Source organism: Trachurus trachurus (assembly GCF_905171665.1).
Source record: "Trachurus trachurus genome assembly, chromosome: 12".
In the NCBI taxonomy this organism is placed as follows: domain Eukaryota; kingdom Metazoa; phylum Chordata; class Actinopteri; order Carangiformes; family Carangidae; genus Trachurus; species Trachurus trachurus.
Window position 1 is genome coordinate 18,277,914 of NC_139908.1, and position 18,209 is coordinate 18,296,122.

The 18,209-nt window shown below is 40.3% G+C and overlaps 1 protein-coding gene across 1 annotated transcript in view; it reads right to left on the reverse strand.

Moving 5' to 3' along the window:
* Window positions 1-2,101: 2,101 nt before the first annotated feature.
* Window positions 2,102-18,209, reverse strand: part of LOC310994349 (matrix metalloproteinase-17-like) — a gene marked incomplete at both ends in the record, with an annotated part of 70,250 nt that continues 54,142 nt past the window's right edge. The window contains 6 exons of the mRNA XM_083983000.1: window positions 2,102-2,427; window positions 10,246-10,503; window positions 11,110-11,262; window positions 12,587-12,669; window positions 14,387-14,489; window positions 15,935-16,111. Coding sequence (XP_083839126.1) covers window positions 2,102-2,427; window positions 10,246-10,503; window positions 11,110-11,262; window positions 12,587-12,669; window positions 14,387-14,489; window positions 15,935-16,111 — 1,100 coding nt within the window. The remainder of the gene's footprint in view (window positions 2,428-10,245; window positions 10,504-11,109; window positions 11,263-12,586; window positions 12,670-14,386; window positions 14,490-15,934; window positions 16,112-18,209) is intronic.

Below are 18,209 nucleotides of genomic sequence, written 5' to 3' on the forward strand. Positions count from 1 at the left end.
TGGCAGAAATAAAGATTGAGTGACTTTTTAAACTTTTAAACTTGATTTCACCTCAAAATAGAATTAAGTTTTTAGTAAGAGTTCATCCAGAGACCTAGAATAAACAAACAAGCAAAGACCCACACAAACACAAGCACCATCATTATGCACATATCATTGGTGCCAGCACATGGTTGTGGCATTACTTGAGCGTGTAATACACTGCAACTGTGACTGAGGCGTAAATTTGTGGTGTTCATGGTTTGTTTGTGTTGACGTGTGTGTGTGGATCTACCAAGACTTGATAGGCCTGACATCCTGTTAACTTTGATCTCTGAAATAGGCTAGTCGTCACATTCATTTTTTTTCTTACATTAGGTGACATTATCCCTCTGATTCTCTTTCGTTAAGATTCATGGGCATACTGTGTAATCGTCAGCCAACAAATTCACAGTCTGTGTACTGTATGTGTTTGTGTGTGGGTGTGTGGTGTAATTGACACAATGTGGTTTGTATTCCTGATGAACAGCAGTGACCATTACAAGAGAAAACATGATTAAAACAATCAGAAAGATGGGGAACATCTCCCAGTTGGTGTCTGCAAGCTGTCATGTTACCTTCATCTGTCTTCAAGCCTTCTTTTCAATGACACTAAATAATTACACACTCAGCCCTCACAGCTGCTGGACCGAGTACTCGACATAATCTGTTCACCACACTGGGCCGATAAAGTCATTCTGATTTTTATTTTTTATTTTTTTCTACAAAAATATTTTACATTAGAAAACACAGCTTAAAATATACACAGCCCACTTGGTTATGCAATACCTGCAGAACCGTTCAACTCAAATATATCAGTCTATAGGTAAATATATCTTTACAGCAAGAATAAATCCAGGGGCCATGTTGTGACTCTTGTCTTCAGAAGGAGCATGGGGGAGGTGAAGGAAATTGTCCGACAGTCACAAAAAGGCTCTATGAACTCTATAACCTGATCAAAGTAATGTAAAATAATCAAGAATATTATTTCATCTGAATCTGACACAAAATATACAACAGAACTGAAGACGAGGGAATGCGACTGACCCGGAGGTGAAAATAATAAACCCATGGAAATATGTTTGTGAGCAGGAGGTTCCTCACTTCGGAGTGGAGTTGAGGGATTTAGGCGAGGAAACCGGTGCTGAGTTCATCCACCTACTCATCCGTGCATCTGTCTAGCTCTCAGTAAGAAGTTTTCACACTGTCTGCAAGAGTCGGTGCCAAGACATTCATGCTTATCACAAGCACTTAAGTCGAGCTGGGTCTGACCTTACATTAAACCTGGATGGATATGGGTGATTTCCGGGGGTTTATTAACAGTCAGCTCCCCAGTTTACAAAAAGCATTCTCTCACTTCCCTGTGGTGCTACACTGCAATGCACAAACATCTGGTGTATTTACTCACCAACAGAGGTGAGCCAAAATTGTCCCAATGAGTTCTGAGGATTATCGAAAGCAATACTGATATTGTTTTTGCACACAGGCACATTATTATCGTGAGGGTTATCCAAATGTCACTTGAGAGCCCAGTTTCCATCCACCTCTTAAGGGAAAGACAAAACATGATCTGCACAGCTAGATACCACCACAGGAATGTGTGAAACAGGTTTTTTGTACTCTTCAACTAATTTTGTACTAATTTTGGTGAAATGACCTTGTAATAAAGCTTCTACTGTAATTTTATAAAATAGGCAACAATGTGTGTGTTGGCTTGTTGTTCACCTTCGCACCTGCCAACAACTCAGGGTGCCTTTCATCTGCCATCTCGTAAATGAACCTTTGCTGCTGTAAACTTGCTGCTTATAAGGAGAAATTACCACTCGCCCTCTTCATTACAGAGATGAGGCAGTTTGACCATTCAGTAACAACTCTGTAAAGCATTGTGAGTGGGTTGATGCCTATAAGGACTACATAAGTTGGCTGTGCCCACCAAATGACACGTAAAATAAATAACAGCAAAATTAGAGCAGAAAAGATACCAAATTATATAATAAAAACTAAATATTCCAGTTGTCTGTTTTACTTAGTGTCCACTGGCCCTCCACCAGTCAGCTCAGGAACTTTGTCCCATGCTTTGGCATCATAGCAGTTCAGAGTGGAGGGCCAGCGAGAGCGTCCAGAGTGGTGGCAGCAGCCAGAGGGGAGATGGGGAAAGGCGGACGCCCAAAGGCGAGGCGGTGTCAGAGGTGCAGGAACACACCTCGTATCCGTTCTCTGCGTGGTCTGGGCGGTAGTGCCCATTGACTCTCGTCTCCGTGCTTTTGGGCTCTGTGTTCGGAGAGTCCGACTGCATCTCGGTGCACAGCAGCCAGTCCTTAGCGATGAGGCGGGGGAATCCCGGCTCCACCTCCATGTCGCTGCCAGGCACTCGCCAGTACTCTTTCCCCTTGAAGAAATAGGACGAGCCTTTGGAGGGAGAGGGCAGAGGGATGACATTAGTATCTGCCTGCAACATGGAGCAAGGCTGTATACTCCATTATTCATATAGAATTGTCTGCGCTCTCATTTGAAACACACAACAAGCACAAAACACATAAAACAACACAGGCCTTAATTTCGTGAACCACTGGTCCGATCCAGAGTGGAGAGTGCTTACAGTATGTTTGGTGCTTTCACACCGGTATTACCTCACTGTCTGAGATGCAGTGAAAATAATACTTTGATCAGTATTACTGGAGATATACAGTATATCTGTGGGTGTGTAAAAGCACATCATGATCATGAAAAATCATAATTTTTCATTCAACACTGTAACAGTTTTGTTTCACACTCATGAGTTTTGGACAGGAGAGTTCACATCAGTTGAAAGAGCAGCATTGATTGTTTCTTCTGTAGCAAAACATTTTAAAAGTTTGGACAAATAATAGTTTTCCTAGTTTTTCCTCCAACACTCCTCTTGTCTGTAGAGAGTAGTATGATCAGTTCAGTGTTGTTTCCTGTAAAAGTTGTATTTTTACTTGTTAACCTCCAGCTACACTCTCCTGACTGAAGGAGAACGTCTCCAGAAAAAAAAAAACAATTTCACAAAACAGCACTTTGCTCAATGTGATCACATAAAACTGGAGCTCTTACTCTATTGACACAAGCTTGGTGTAAAAAAAAAAAGCATTTGGCTGGTGAAATCCATTCTTTATATGAAAGTAAAATCTAATCTGGCACAGACCAGTGTCGCCAGTCACCAGGTATTTTTTTTCCCTCCTTTTGTTGGTATTGGATGTTTTGGGACTGTGATGATGTAACCAGGGAATCTGATAGATGATGTGATCCAATTTGAAGGTGGCAGATGCAGCCTGTATAAACTTGGATCTTGTGCAGAGAAGCTGGGTTGTAGCCAATAACTGCTAGTGATAGCTGCAAGATTGAGCACCCACATTGGAGGAGACTGAATAATTGAAAAGCAGCAGCCGCAGCATGCACAAACAATCCCTGAAATAGACTCTTTGGATAGTTGGTGTATTTTGTTTGATTTGAATAACTTAATTGGTAAGACCATAACCAAAGTCATAATATGTTTATTATGTAACTACATGTAACCTTATGCCAGTCCTACAGAGGACAAAATGTCATGGAAATAGCAATAAAAAATATAATTTATGAATGATCAATTGTGCAATAAAATAGACATTCATAAAAAAAAAAGTATAAATAAGAAAAGAAATTGAATAAAAAAAAATAATAATTGTAAATCAGTGTATTAATGTTTTAGGAATCCATACATGATATGACTACAAATACGTACCTAATTAACTGACAATTGGCTGTCGTAGACTGATGTGTAACATTGATGTGGGAACTAGGTGCTGAAGTTGATGTTGTCTCCAATGGCACAACACTCATCATTTCACTTGTCAATCAAATGTTGTATATACGTATGTGTTGAATATTTCAAGAGAGTGAAAGCAAAGGTGAAATCTCCTGGTGCACAATTATGTTCTTCTGGGTCCCTGAGCAGCATTAGAAAAGATAGTTAAGGTAGGCCGTGGATGTGGCTGTTCAACCAATCAGAGGGCTTGAGTCATGCCATCACTAATTTGTCTCCTTGTGCCTCATTTTAACAGCACATGGCCCAAAGTGAAGAGGGTAAAGGGAGAAGTTACATGATAAGGAAATCAAACAGCTAATAGGAAATGGGAAAGCACATTGTGCTCTGACTAAAATCTGGATTCAACCTTTCAGTTCAACCGTTTTTTCATCTTCTTTTTTTTTAACAGTTTGTTAATGAATTCATTTCATTTGTAAATTCTCATTATAATGCCTCTTCTCATTGCACATTAATTGTAACGCAATTCATTGTAACAACTGAATTCATATAATTATAAACAAATTGAACACACATGTCCATTTTGATGAGACAGTGAATAAAACCAGCCAGAATTACATAGATAAAAGAGTTTATACTGCACATGCATCAGAATGAATGTAATTTTGCAGGGTCTCTGTGGGGGTGTTTGGCAGCACAGATCACAGCGATCGTGACACTGTAATTGCACTGTGCCACTCGATCATTACTGGACCACCCCCATCCCCCAACCCCCCCCTGAGCCTGCCCTTTCACTTTAGGATACTTAAGTTAATTGGAGTAACCAGAATACCAAATAGGAACTGGCAAGATAAAAGAAAAGAAAAACTACAGCCTATGTGCTTCTGATAAAATACCACTTTGGGGGAACAGTCCTTCAACTGCATTGTGTCATTGTGAAAAATAGGTTCACTGTCCAACACAAGTGATAACCTTAATGATAACAACAGTCCTTTTTGTGCTTTAAGTGCTTGACACAAAGAAATCTATAAAAATCTTATTTTGTTGATATCAGAGGTTTGTGCACATTCGCGAGATTTGCTGCGTTGTAAATCATTAGATGATGTAAACACAGAAGAACATCATCCGCACAAACATCAACAGAGCCACTGAGAGCTACTACTACAACAAGGCTAAAAACAGAGATCAAATACATTTTTTTCCGAACAACTTTTTCATGTCGCGGCTTCAGGACACTTGGGTCAGTACAGACAAGCAGTATGGAGGTATTTGGATGTTTCATAGTGTGTGTTTTGGACAATTCAAAAGTGAGCATTATCCGCCGCCATTATATGAAAATCTGTTGCCAGCTGAACCCCGCCTGGAACTCCAAAAGTGTTTTGATGACTCTGAAAGTTCTCCAAACCCTTCATTGGCTATGACGGTGAGTAGAAAATTGGTGAATTATCTATTTTGGGTGAAGTATCCCTTTAACTGACCAATTCCATTTCCATGTTTTTCCATATTACATGTCGCAAACTTTTCTTGTTTGTATACAATATGTATTGCACGTCTACCCGTCCTGGGTGAGGGATCCCTTCTCTGTCGCTCATCCCAAAGTTTCACCTCTTTTGTTCCTGTTAAGAGTTTTCTTGGAGTTTTTTCTGTCTAAGGGCAGAGGATGTTGTTATAATACTATGTAAAGCCCTTCAAGACAAACTACTTTACTGTGTTAAACATTTGGCGTCTAGGTTTTGAAGCGCTTGTTAAAAGGTTTAATTCACTGGTGTGGTTACACGGTTGAGGTGATTGACTGGATTGTTTTGACACCTGTGATCATGGTTGTGATCGTTTTAGAAAGGTCTGCATTATGATTTTGTGTTAAGAGGAATACATGAGCTGTTGTTGAGAAGTGCATGAAGAGTTGTGAGAGTGAATGACGTTTCTGGTGTGTGAAATGCATCAAAGCAATTGAGATAAACTGTAACACCAGTGTTAACTCTGTCAGACCTTAGCTACACAGGATATTGTTAAAGCAGAAGTGAGTGATATATTTGTGTTAATATAAGTCTTAAATAGTTATATCTTCCGACAGCAATCACTTACATAGAGTGTTTGGACTGAAACACGGGTCTCTCAGTCCCTCTGCTCTGCTCTGAGCCGAAGAGAAAACATTTATCGTATCCTACAGTTTTTATCCAATGAGGAGAGAGAACGGCATGCAGGGCTGTGTGTGCAGCCAAGGAACGCCGTGAATGTGGTGACGTAGCGACGAGGACTGTTATGGTGCGTTCAAGGAAACTCGTATTTTTCCGACCGTGAAGTGGTACCAGTTCGATCTGGTACGAGTTCACCGGTCGGAAGTTACGAGTGGCCGTTATAGTGACTTTCACCGGTAAAACAGGTCGGAAAAACACGAGTGGGTTGCCTGGAACGCTACAAAGTCGTAAGTTGTGACTTGAAGCTGTAATTTACGATTTCAAAAGCCTGCCTGGAACGCAGCATTAGCGAAAACGACCGGATCACTCACTTCTGCTTTAATGCTAGTAGGATCAATTCATTGTTGGTTGTGGTCATTTTAGGGGATTTGCTGACAATAAGTCAACAAAAGATACCATCAGCCTTCACCTTCTCTCTTCTCTCTTCTTGAAACTCTATTAACTGTAGCTGGAGAAATGTCTGTTTCAGGTGGTTTACTCATTTCCTGCAAACACCACCGTAGTAAAAAACAACTCAGTTCAGTTTAAGTTCATCCTCATTTTAATAAAAAGGACAGACGGCCCTCAAAATACCTACACTCTAAAATTCCTAATGAAAAACAAAAAGCAAAAACCTGGACTCACTTCCTGAGTACGGCAACAGAGGTTATAGCTTCGACTCTGCTGATGTGACACAACTGATATGTGAACTTCCTCTACAGGTATAGATAATATTCATGCCTGAAAAATTTCATTTTCCTCCTTATGGCTAAAAGGCTTAACTATTCTTGGATGCCATACTGATGTCAGCAGCTATGATTATTGTCACCATTAGAGCTACATTAATACCCTTAATGCTTCTTTTTTTCCCTCCACAGCAACCATTCGCTATGGTTTTACTACCTTCTCTGCCTCTCTGTGATTTCTCTATTTGTCCTCAGAGTCAAACCATCTATCTTTCTAACATCTCCTACTTTTCTATCGTTGTCTTTATTATCTTTATCCTCAGGTGTCCCCATACCGTATCTCCTCTTGTCTGGATTCACCTTCGCTTCCTCTTTTCTTCCATCCCTCCCACTCTTTCTGATCTATTTTCATAATGAGGTGTTGCTGTATCTTCTCCCTTCTTCTTGCTGTCATATCACTCTTTTTCTCTCCCTCTGTCTGTTTCTATCTCTTTTCTTTCTCTATTCATCCTGAGCTGGTGAAACAAAAAGAGACCAGGCTTTGATGTGGCTCCAGTTCCCAGGCCCCATGGTCTTTCTATGCGCACTTGTGCATGTAGGTTTCCAAGTTTACCCTTCCAGGCACTGAGGTGATAATGGCCGGGGGTGAAGCAGAGTGGGGACTGTGCAATTGGCCTCTCTCTCTGTCACACACGCACACACAAACAAATGTGTGCACGCATGGATATACACACATGTGCGTGCACACATCAAAGAGCTTGGAGCAGGACCTCCGAGTCTACAAGCTCAGAAGACAGAACACAAACCACTAAACACCTGACAGGGAAAGAGCTTCCTTGTATTCACATGCTGCAGGGGGGGATTAGGGACATCCTGGCTCCCACTGAGAGTGGTCTCGAATATCAGCACTCTATGGTTGTTTTTTTAAGGGGTATTTTTAAAATCTAGCACCACCCAGGGCCAAATACACACAAACACACATACACATACACATACACATACACATACACATACACATACACATACACATACACATACACATACAGGCCAGTCCAGTCCAGTACAAGAGAGATGCTGCACAAATTTCCTCAAACAAATGCCATTTGACTACTTTACACCTCTTGCAAACGTGATTGGATGAGTTGATGTGTTGATGGAAGCAGGCGTTGTGACCTTGACACTCAGCTGTTACAGTGGAGCTGCTCATTGTGATTACACTGGGCCTGCTCCAAGGTTTGACTGTGTTTGACTGTGTGAATGTGGAGCAGAGTGTTGGCAGAGACGACCGCGTGTGCTACGTCAAAATAACAGATAAAGGTTAAAAAAAAATATTTTGACATATGAAAAAAACAATCAAATGCAAATGTGCCTCTAATCTGCATACTGCAGCTATGGCAACAACCAGGGACTGCCAAAATACAATAAACTCAAAAAAAAATGAACGATATAAGAGAATGTACTGTAAGAATGACCATAAATGTTGGAATATGGAATATTTTCTTTCAGACGGGATGTTTTATCTACCGGCAACAGAAGTCAATTCAAACTAATAAATAAATTCAAACTATTGTCACAAGTATTATGTAATACTAGCAAACAGTTAGTGTTAATGTATACTTTTTTGACAGCAAATGTAAAATACCACTGATGAAATTCTAAAATTCTAAAAGCCATATTAAATGTACAGTATGTTTCATTCATGTTGCATGTTTGCCGTCTCTGAAAATAATAAAGAAGTTGCTGATAAACAAGAGTAGCCTACTCAAAAAAGTGGTGTAAAACCCTGAATAAAAACAATAATATCATATCAATCATATCAGTATAACGTAAATTACTATCTTTGTCACCACCTATTAAGGTAAAATTGAGGTAATGTCACCAGTTATTACTTGAAACATTGTACTTTACAGAATATTGAACCCAGTGAAAATCTGACCTGATTATATTGCTGAATAAAAGGTAAAGGGGAAACCAGAGTTCATACTGTGAGCATTAACAGCTGTACCAAATTTGATTGCATTAAACAAACAGTTGTTGAAATCTCAAAACCACAATGCCAACGTCATGACAGCACAAGAGAAAAAGTCATGGGATCAATAAAAGGCTTTAGGATACACCATCTTGGTGTCATGGTTTGTCTCATTTCCTGTTTTATTTTGAAGTTCAGTGTCCTGTCTTCCTGTGTGCTCCCTGCTATGGTTACCTCATGTGTCTCACCTGTGTGATTGTATCACCTGTGTCTCGTTTCCTGTCTGTTCTGCATTTGGGTCATTTTTCAGCAAAACAGAAATGTATTTTTGGATTAAGGTGCTGTCTGTAACAAATATTACGGTAATAATCCATCCAATACTTGTTCAGTAATGTCAATAAAAAAACAAGAATATCAACCCCACAGTATCATGCTAAAGCAAAAGTCAAGGGATCACCTAAAAAAATGTAAAAAGTAATGTGCAGTCAATTGTCAGACTCACATTTCAACCCCCAAAGTCATGCCACTAGCATGGCTTTAACTACAATGTTTTACTACTCCTTGGAAGTTGCCTCAGAGTAATCATTTGAGCCTGTAAGACTTTATTCAAGGCTTGAAGCTGCATGTTTGCTAACTTGCATAATTGTTCCATCCTTGTCTCATATTCTCATATATTCTGTCTTAGTTCATACTTCTCTGAGGATTTCCTCTGAGAAGGATATTGCACGGTCTTGCCTTAGGCCCCAGAAATACCAGAGATACCAGTGGTATCTGATAACTCTGGTGGAGTGTTTCATCTCTATTTTTCTCTGAGAAATATAATAAATTATCGCTGGAAGAAACAGACAGTGGTGATTCATCATCTCTGCATCGAATGTAATCAATCAGAATGTCTTTATGATCAATTTTTAATCAAGATAGAGGAGGTCAAAATATCTCACTGGCTTCTTTCTACACACCTTCTCACTCAATGTGATGGATCACTTTTGGCGATAAAGTCGTGATCATTTATTTTGTGAAATATCCAAAAAGTAGCAAGACAACTTTATTAATCTTCAGAAGTTCTTTGAAGAAGTTTTGTTTTGATATAGAGAAATGCCAAAAGACTGCTTTTTTATTAGTCTATAAACTTACCATTTTCACATCTATGGGCTCAAGAGTTAAATCCTGTCCTTGCTCAATTGCAGCAGTGGGTATGATTGTCAAATTGTCTGTTTTGGATAATCAAGAAATTGAGTGTTAAATGGTCTGTTTTTTGTTTTTTTAAGCATACTGGGAACTTCAACCCCCAAACAAGACTTTCAATGTCAACGTTCACCTTCAGTCTCAAACTGAAGAGTGAAACAATGCCATGAGACTGTGTATGTCAGTAAATCAAAGGACCTAGTTTTCAACATTGGGTCTCTTTTGGGTTGTCTTTTGATTTGTTTTTTTTTAACAACACTAAAACTAAAACCACTAAAAGGACTACATCTCCCAACATTTCTGAAGTATACCTGGGCATATCTGAGAAGAGCTAGATGAAGGTTTCTAAGTTTCTAGAGGATACAATTCATCATCTTTCAGTGCTGTGCCAAGCATTACTATGGACACTGATGAACATAGAAAGTGTTGGTTTTTTAGGCTCCTTACCGTCAGACCACCTCATGGCGTCGTCCAGCTGTGGCGGCAGCCCCTTCCAGAGCGTGCTGTCTTTAGGGTAGCCCAGGTCCATACGCCTCAGGTGGTCATCGTAGCGCCAGTAGCGGCTGTCCTTGAAGAAGTAGGTTTTATCGTTGTGGAGCCAAACAAAAGCTGCATCTATGCCTTCCAAGGGTAGGCCAAAGTCACTGATTGAACGAGGGTAACCTTCCTCCACGATATTGTCTTTAAACACCCAGTACTTTAGACCTGAAGAGAGTGGATGTGGAAAACCTACAGTTATAAACATCACTCACAGGAGACAGTGTATCCATTTTAGATGATACATTTAAAAAGATGAGAGGCATATTTGTATAAGGACACTCTTGAAATAAACATAAAAGATTTACACAAATTTTTGATATGCAGCCAGAGATGAACGTTCCCTGCCTGGAAAGCTGTTTTGAATTTCATCAAATCGTGCCCTTGTTTCTGCACCTCTGTTTTTTTTATTTATTTATAAATTGCATTTGTACCTTTTCTGCCAAATGGCACACAGAGAAAAATGTGCCACATTTTCCTTCAGAGTAGCAGCCACATTGTAAGGGAGCTGTGAACTGTCTCTTTTCATCAGGCCTCTTTATAGTGAGAATGAATCACATTTTAAAAAGTCAGTGGGTCGTCAGCAGTTTTTGGGAAAATGTTCTGGATGCACTGTATATGCTTCTCTATGCATATTTGAACCATTATATTTATTTAAACTCATTTCATCATTAACCTGTGACAGAAGGATAAGGAAAAATATCAAAACATCAAACCATAACACTATTGAACCAGACTAAACCAAGCCTTGACTGCGTATTTTTGTTGCTGTACCTTTGAAAAAGACTATTTTGTGGTCTCCAGGTCTCTCATAGACAGCGTCTACACCGTCCAGATTTGTTGGGAGGCCCCTCCAGAAGCGATGGATCTGAGCCGGACGCAGAGACACCAGGTGCTTCTCCCGAGTCAGTCGCCAGAAGTATTTACCTATGAGGAAAAAAGACGGATTTGAGTCAAGAGGACCAGCGATATTCAGGTTGCTGCTGACGACTGATAAAGGGGTCTAGTGGCTTTTTTATCCGTTGCCTGAAGGGGGAAACTTAAAACAGCGCAAGAGCATATTAATGTGATGAGGACTTAGACGGTTCATACTGTCATTGGGCTGTTTGTGTGTATATAGGCATTTTATATTTAAGAGGGTAGCCCCTTGAGATGAATCATCTCCATGAGACACACAACACAGAACATACAGTACACATTCAAAGCCAGATTCTATCCCACCAGCCCTTAACCCCATCATAAGAACAAACAACCAGAGGCAATCATCAGCGATATCAAAAATAAAAACATACATTGAGGATACAGTGGGTAAATTATGCAATTAATTGCAACAACATGTTTGGAGGTCTTAAAGAGACGTAACCGATGGACGGATGTAACAGATGTGACCGATCTAACATAGGATGTTAAGTTGTTCCAGTCAGAAGGAGCTTTGCATTTGCATGCACGTCTACTATTTCTTTGGAAACCAAGTGATGTGACACCAAGTGTTGAGGAGTTTTATGATCTGTATGGAACTAAATATTGTTTTAAGTGGGATGGATAATCGAAGTGGCTGGACATTAACAATGAGCATGTTGTATCTCTATCAAAGCAGGGACTGTTTCCTTTCATCAGCAGTTCTCTCATGGTCATATCGACATTCAGCAGAGTTTACCAACGTGCTACGTTTCAGAACATGTTCAAGGCTCAGTGAAAATGAGGGTTTACATTCTTTACAACAAAACAGATTCATGAATGCCAGACAGTATTCTTGTGAAAGACTGGATCAATTGAATGTCTGAAAAGAACAACAACACTGAAGATACAAAGTGATTTTAACAATGATAGTTTGTGTGATCTCTTGTGACTTATATAGAGGATAGAAAATGGTTTACAAAGCAGTCAGTTAAAGTTCAGGAAACTTTGTTAACACAAGGTATGTGAGCCTGCTTCTTGTTTCTGTTGTCAGTGCGGCTCGGGGTGATCCCTCCGGAGGGGAAAAGCATGAAAGCCTGATGTAATTTTTGGACTGCAGTCTCTCAGCAGGGCTCAACTGGCTCAGTCGGGTGTCTACAGCTAACCCACCCCCCCCTCCCTCTCCTCCAAGCCCGCATCCTCATCCTCTTTCCCTTTCTCTGTCCTTCCTTAATGTGCGTTTCCTCCGCTTACGTCCGCTCATTTAGCTAATTTCTTTTTCTTTAATTTTTTTTTTTTCCCCACGCAGCTCTGTAGCTTTGCGTCCAGCTTTCTCTCTTTTGTGTTGCTGTACCTTTGAAAAAGAAGGCCTCCCCTCGTATCTGGGCCACAGCATCAAAGTGACTGGAGCATCTGTCTGGAGCATCTCGCGCCAGCCTGAGAGATGTGAAGAAGACAGAAGGAGGGAGGATTATAAAAAAGAGAGAAAAAGAACTTCTTGTGTATAACTGGACATTTATAACACTTTAAATCTTTAAATAGCACAAAGCATGTTGTCTCTGAACTCTGATGTTCCCTAACATCTAAAATGACGTATTACATGAGCTACTGTATGTATGAAAAAAATGATATGACTGAAAACCATGAATAGATGTTTGCTTTAAATGAGATATGTTTTCATCATCTTCTTTATCCATCCAGATTTTGTTAACACTTTTTCTTTCGCCCCGCTGTGTCTGGAAAGATGAATCAGTGAGAGCAGGCAAAATAAAGGAGGAGATGCTCTCACGTTGACAGGGTGAGGTCCTTCATTTATCCCCAAGGTTTATAAGTGATTTAAAGCACTGATGTGGCCCGCCTGCCAATGACGAAGCCATTAGCACCACGGGGCTGTTGAGTGGGAGCTCGCCAGGCCTTATATTACCAACAAAGAGCTCTATTAACACCATTCACTGCCTCGTGGTCAGTATCGGTGCTCTTGTCAGGACCTAATCCAGCTTTTTTTTTTATACATTATGAACCTGATGGAGTCAGTGGGAAATGACTAATAAAGAGAGTGGAGGTCTGAGACTGGAGAGCAAAAGATGGTTAAATATAACGTCACTCCATTACTGTTTCCTGATGCCTATGTGTGAATTCATATGCTTGAGTGGTTTTTTTTTGCGAAACTAATTTGAATGAAGACATTTAGAGAAGTGTTTTTGGTTGGACCTCTTGGGGGCTGCTTTATGATGAATGCTTGGTGGTTTGGGTGTCTGTGCGTGAGTGTGAGTTTGTGTACATTCAAAATACATAAATGGACAAATTTAAGTCTAATTATCCGTTATAATCTAAAAAATACGGTTGATAGACTCCCAAACTTGCTTCAGGGAATTACTTAATTAGACAGACAGGCTCCCATACTCACTCTCAGCCTCTTAGCTAATTTGCTCTGTTGGCACCACACAGTTTCAGATCAAGGTCCAAAAAAAGTGCTTTTACAATAAATGTAAAGTATTCCTGCGTGGATTCATTACCTTGTATCTGAGTGGAGGTAGGAAAAAAGTCAGAAAATTAAAAAACAATCACAATGTAATTATACTGATGCACAGGGAATCCTCATAGAACCCTCTACAATGACATGCAGTACAGTTACACTGCAATAACATCACCTGCGTGAAACCCATTGAATTTATCTTATTGTCTTAACAGCATCGTCACATTTGCATATAAGCTTGAGACTGAGAGAGGAAGTGCGTGATCAAACTGAGGCCATGAGACATATCAAAAAAACAGCATGTCCTATAAGATGTGTCCTGAGTCAGCAGTGGAGCAAAGCATCAGTTTTGGTACCAAAATTGTACCGTGCCATTTGATTTTTATTGACACCGTTCTCTCTGGGGCACTCCTGGCAGGCAGTGTCATGTTGAATGGGATTTACAGAGTGAGCGAAGGATGGAAAACATTTGCTTTCACCCAACAAAGCTGCAGCATTGATGATGCAGGGTCACTGCTTTTTATCTGGGCATGAAAGTAGGCTCCTGCAGTTAGAGCCTGAGGGATTGTTGAATAAACTAAAGTGAATGTTTTTTTTTTCTTATTTTATGAAGTCTAGTTCTGTAACTTTTTTTGCTGCACGTCAAAGTTGCTGGATCTCTATGAATATTTTACTCACAGGACGGTGGTTCTGTTTTCGGGAAGGTCCAGCAGGACAGGAGGCTCGGCCGTCTGGGAGGGGTTGACCGGTCTGTTTGTGTGGGACACCGAGTCCCTGACACCTGGGAGGAGATACATTTCCAAATTACAACACATTATATTCTGCTTATTTTTCTTCTTAGGTGTTTGCTCTAGTCACGATCTTGTGTAATGTTGTTACTTTCCCATTTTGTCCCATTTGTTCCAGGAATAATTCTTCTCTTTTCTTCTTTTTGTCAGTTTCATCTCTTTCTTCACCTCACTCCACTTCACTCCACTTCAGTTTGATTTAATTCACATGCCCTCACCATTTATTTCTGCACTTCACTCACCTCTTCATGTTTATCATTCTCCTCTCTCACACTGCTATTTCCTGTATCTGGGAACGGTGTGATAAGGTCATGTGCCATAACGAAGTCCAATTAACTCCATCCATATTTTCATTAAATCAATAACCTTGCTCTACAGAACTCATCAACTGCTTCCAGTGTAAGGAAGGTCTCACTACCTTCAGTTTGCTGAGCTGTCACCAGCGACATACATAATTACAGAAGAGGCTCATGAGTCATGGTCAGTGGAGTAGAGGAAGATTGTGTGTGTGCAGATATGGGCAGAGATTTCACAGGATTGATCAAAGAGGAAGTAGAGACATCTTCCAGAAATAATGATGAATTATAATAATATATTCTAATTATACCTGCTGCGCAGCAAAGGTCGGGGCCGGACAATTTTAGGCAAAATTAGGCAATTTGAAAGTGAAAGTTCCAAAGCTGTAGCACATTGATTTGTTATGAATTTTCAAAGTTTTGAAATTTAGAGGCGTGCTGTAACGCCACCATGAGGACTATTGTCATGTGTTTCCAAGTGAGGACATCTAGCATTTTGATGTGTCATCATCATCACCCTTGCTGGGGCTTGAACTCACAACCACCAATAACCAGCTCCTAACTCATTGAGCTTATTGGCCAGCCAGCAGTTGTCAAGGCAGATTTCAAAAAATGTCAAAATGTCAGAAATACTGTTATTGAAATCTGTTTTTGCTTCATAAGAGAAAATATGATGTTTAAAAATGCCACTCTTACATTGACTGCAGTTGTTCCCATGAGAGCAGAATTCAAAATGTTCTAGAAAATTCAATTTTTGAGATATAATTCTGATATTTACCAAACTTCATCAACCATGACTCCAAAATATTTTCAGTTTGTTTTTCAGGAATAATTGGATGGTATATGGTTACAGTACTGTTTACAGTCAAATGTTTTCATTCCTGGCAGCTTACGCTGCCCAGCACCTAATAAAGCCACCCGCTTCATAGTTAAATGACCACTCTATTTTATATTTTGACAGCACGATTCTCAGTTTTAATCACTGACTGAAATATCACTTTTGATGTGTGTGTGCTCACTTAATATTACACTTGAGGCAGATTTATTAATGGAAATTCTAATGAAAATGCAAATAGCTTGATCCCTCCTCCAAAACACAATCACACACACACAGAGTAGGTTGACTTCATGTTCCCTCATACCGTAGAGCTGCCAGACGCGGACCTTGTCTTCATAGGGTAGGTCGTATTTCAGAGGGTCTCCCACTGGACCCTGGTAGTACGGCCTCATGATGGACTCTATAGCTGAGGTGTGGACCAGGCCGATGGCGTGACCGAACTCATGAACCGCAACTGCAAACAGGTCCATGCCGTGGGAGTCTGGTGGAGACAGAGAAAAAAGATAATTCAAAAAAATATGCCAACAAGATGATATCATGATGGGAAACAGTTCAACAGTGAGAAGGCAAAGCACCAAACAGCACAAGCCAAAGGTCAGTGTAGGCGGATCCATAGACCTGCTTCTGACCCTGGTTTAACATGGACAGACACTGCTCAGCATTAATGCGAGGGGGTGAACATGTGTTTCTATAGTTACAATATACTGGTAATCACTTAGTAGATAAACATGGAGAATTTTCTTTTTTCCCAGTCACCAATAGCCTGGTTTAAGTGATCAAATATGTTTAATATATTGCAGAGTTTGTGCATGAAGAGGGTATGAAAGGGATTCAATAAATGACTTCTGGAAGATGCAATGGTGACATTTGCCAATGTCACCTTTCCGCTTCATGTCTGTGTCCTTAAATGACCCGCTCAAACCCCTGTTCAGGTATTTTATCCTTTTTCAACTCATCTGCTTATGGTGCAAATTAAGAGGCATGACAGACAGCTCAGGAGGCTTTGAGTGCTGTTCGGTGTGTGGTGTGGTGAGATAACTGTGGTAATACTGCCTGAATCCCTGGGCTGCCAATCAAAACCTGAGTGCGGAAAGACACCTAAAGAGCCTGCAGGCTATTAAAGCACATTCCCCTCGATGTTCAACTAAAAAAGAAAAGAGAAAGCCACCAAAACTCCTTGTCTGGCTCTGCGGAGAAAGACAAAACCTAGGGCTTGGAGATTTGGATTTGCAAAAAGTATGGAGAGCCAGCATGTCAAGCCAAGCTAGCTTAGAGTTCCTTGGTGGCTAGGATCAAGTCTGCATTCAGTTAACCTTATGTTGGCCTCAGTCTGGGACTTGCACTCGTGCTTTCAGTACCCACCTGGGGTATTCAGGAAGCAAATGCCAGCTCTAATCTACAGGAGCACATGGTGCAGAGAGGAAAGGTGAACAAAGGGAAGGATAGAGAGGGAGAACAGGGGCTCAGAGCAGAGTATGTACCATATCATCATATTTACGGCCCACGTGAGGTGGACAGGATAGACGTGATGCCTGTGGACAAAAGTAGCAGCAGAGAGAATTGAGTTGGATAAACTAGATTCATTTAGGGAAGGCAAGGACAGAGTGAAAGACTTGTGTAGCTACAGAGACTAGTGAATTCTGTTATATTACAGGGTTCAGTCTTTGTTCTGCTGGAGCCACTAAAAAGCTTTTTTTTTTAAATCATGCTGAGTGTTTTCAGTGCATGATGCAGAGGAGAGGAATTAAGGACTTCACTCCCCAGACCTGTAAACGTCCTGTCAGCCATTCCTCCCCTGCTCAAAAATTAAGATCACAGCCTGGACTCAGTTGCTTTGATCTAGTTCAAGACGACCTGTGCAAGACATCTGTGTGGCTACCTCAGATGTTTCACACATCCTTTGCTGCATGCCCTGAAGTTAGCCTACAGGGCCGGCATGTTTATGGATGATGCAGTGGACAAGAGGCTGGAGTTTGGACTTTGACAACAGTGGGAAGTTATTCTAGGAAACTGTTTGAGAAACTTAAATCTACCATTGGCAAATTCCTTTCACAGTTCATAGTGAATAGTTCATTTACGCTAGTGATTTACAAAGTTGATCTGCTATAAGAATTATCTATAGCTATAGTAAAGACAATGCAAACAGGAAGTCACTTCACATCTCAAGATACGGTATAGGTTATACAAGTGAAAATGAGTGAGAAGTTTACTGAGAAAATTATGCTTATAGCCGATATTACCATATTTGGCAATTTAGGAAAACAGTGCTATACAGTATATGAGATCTTAAAGAACCTTATTTCTGTTAAAGTGTAGTTACAAATCTCTCAATTTCCCATATTAAAGATCAGACATGGCGAAGCCCTGAAATACATTTTTTTTTTTTTATGCACAATTTAAATTTCAGATTTTTTTGGTCTTAAAAAGTAATACCTTAAAAGCTGAGGGCTTTTTCTACATTTTAATAAATGTGTGAAAACACCACCCTGAAAGGAAATTATTTTGTTGGAGTAATTATTTCTTGGAGCTTGTCATACTGAATTCAGGAGGAATGACATCCTGACAGCCACATTTCCAGC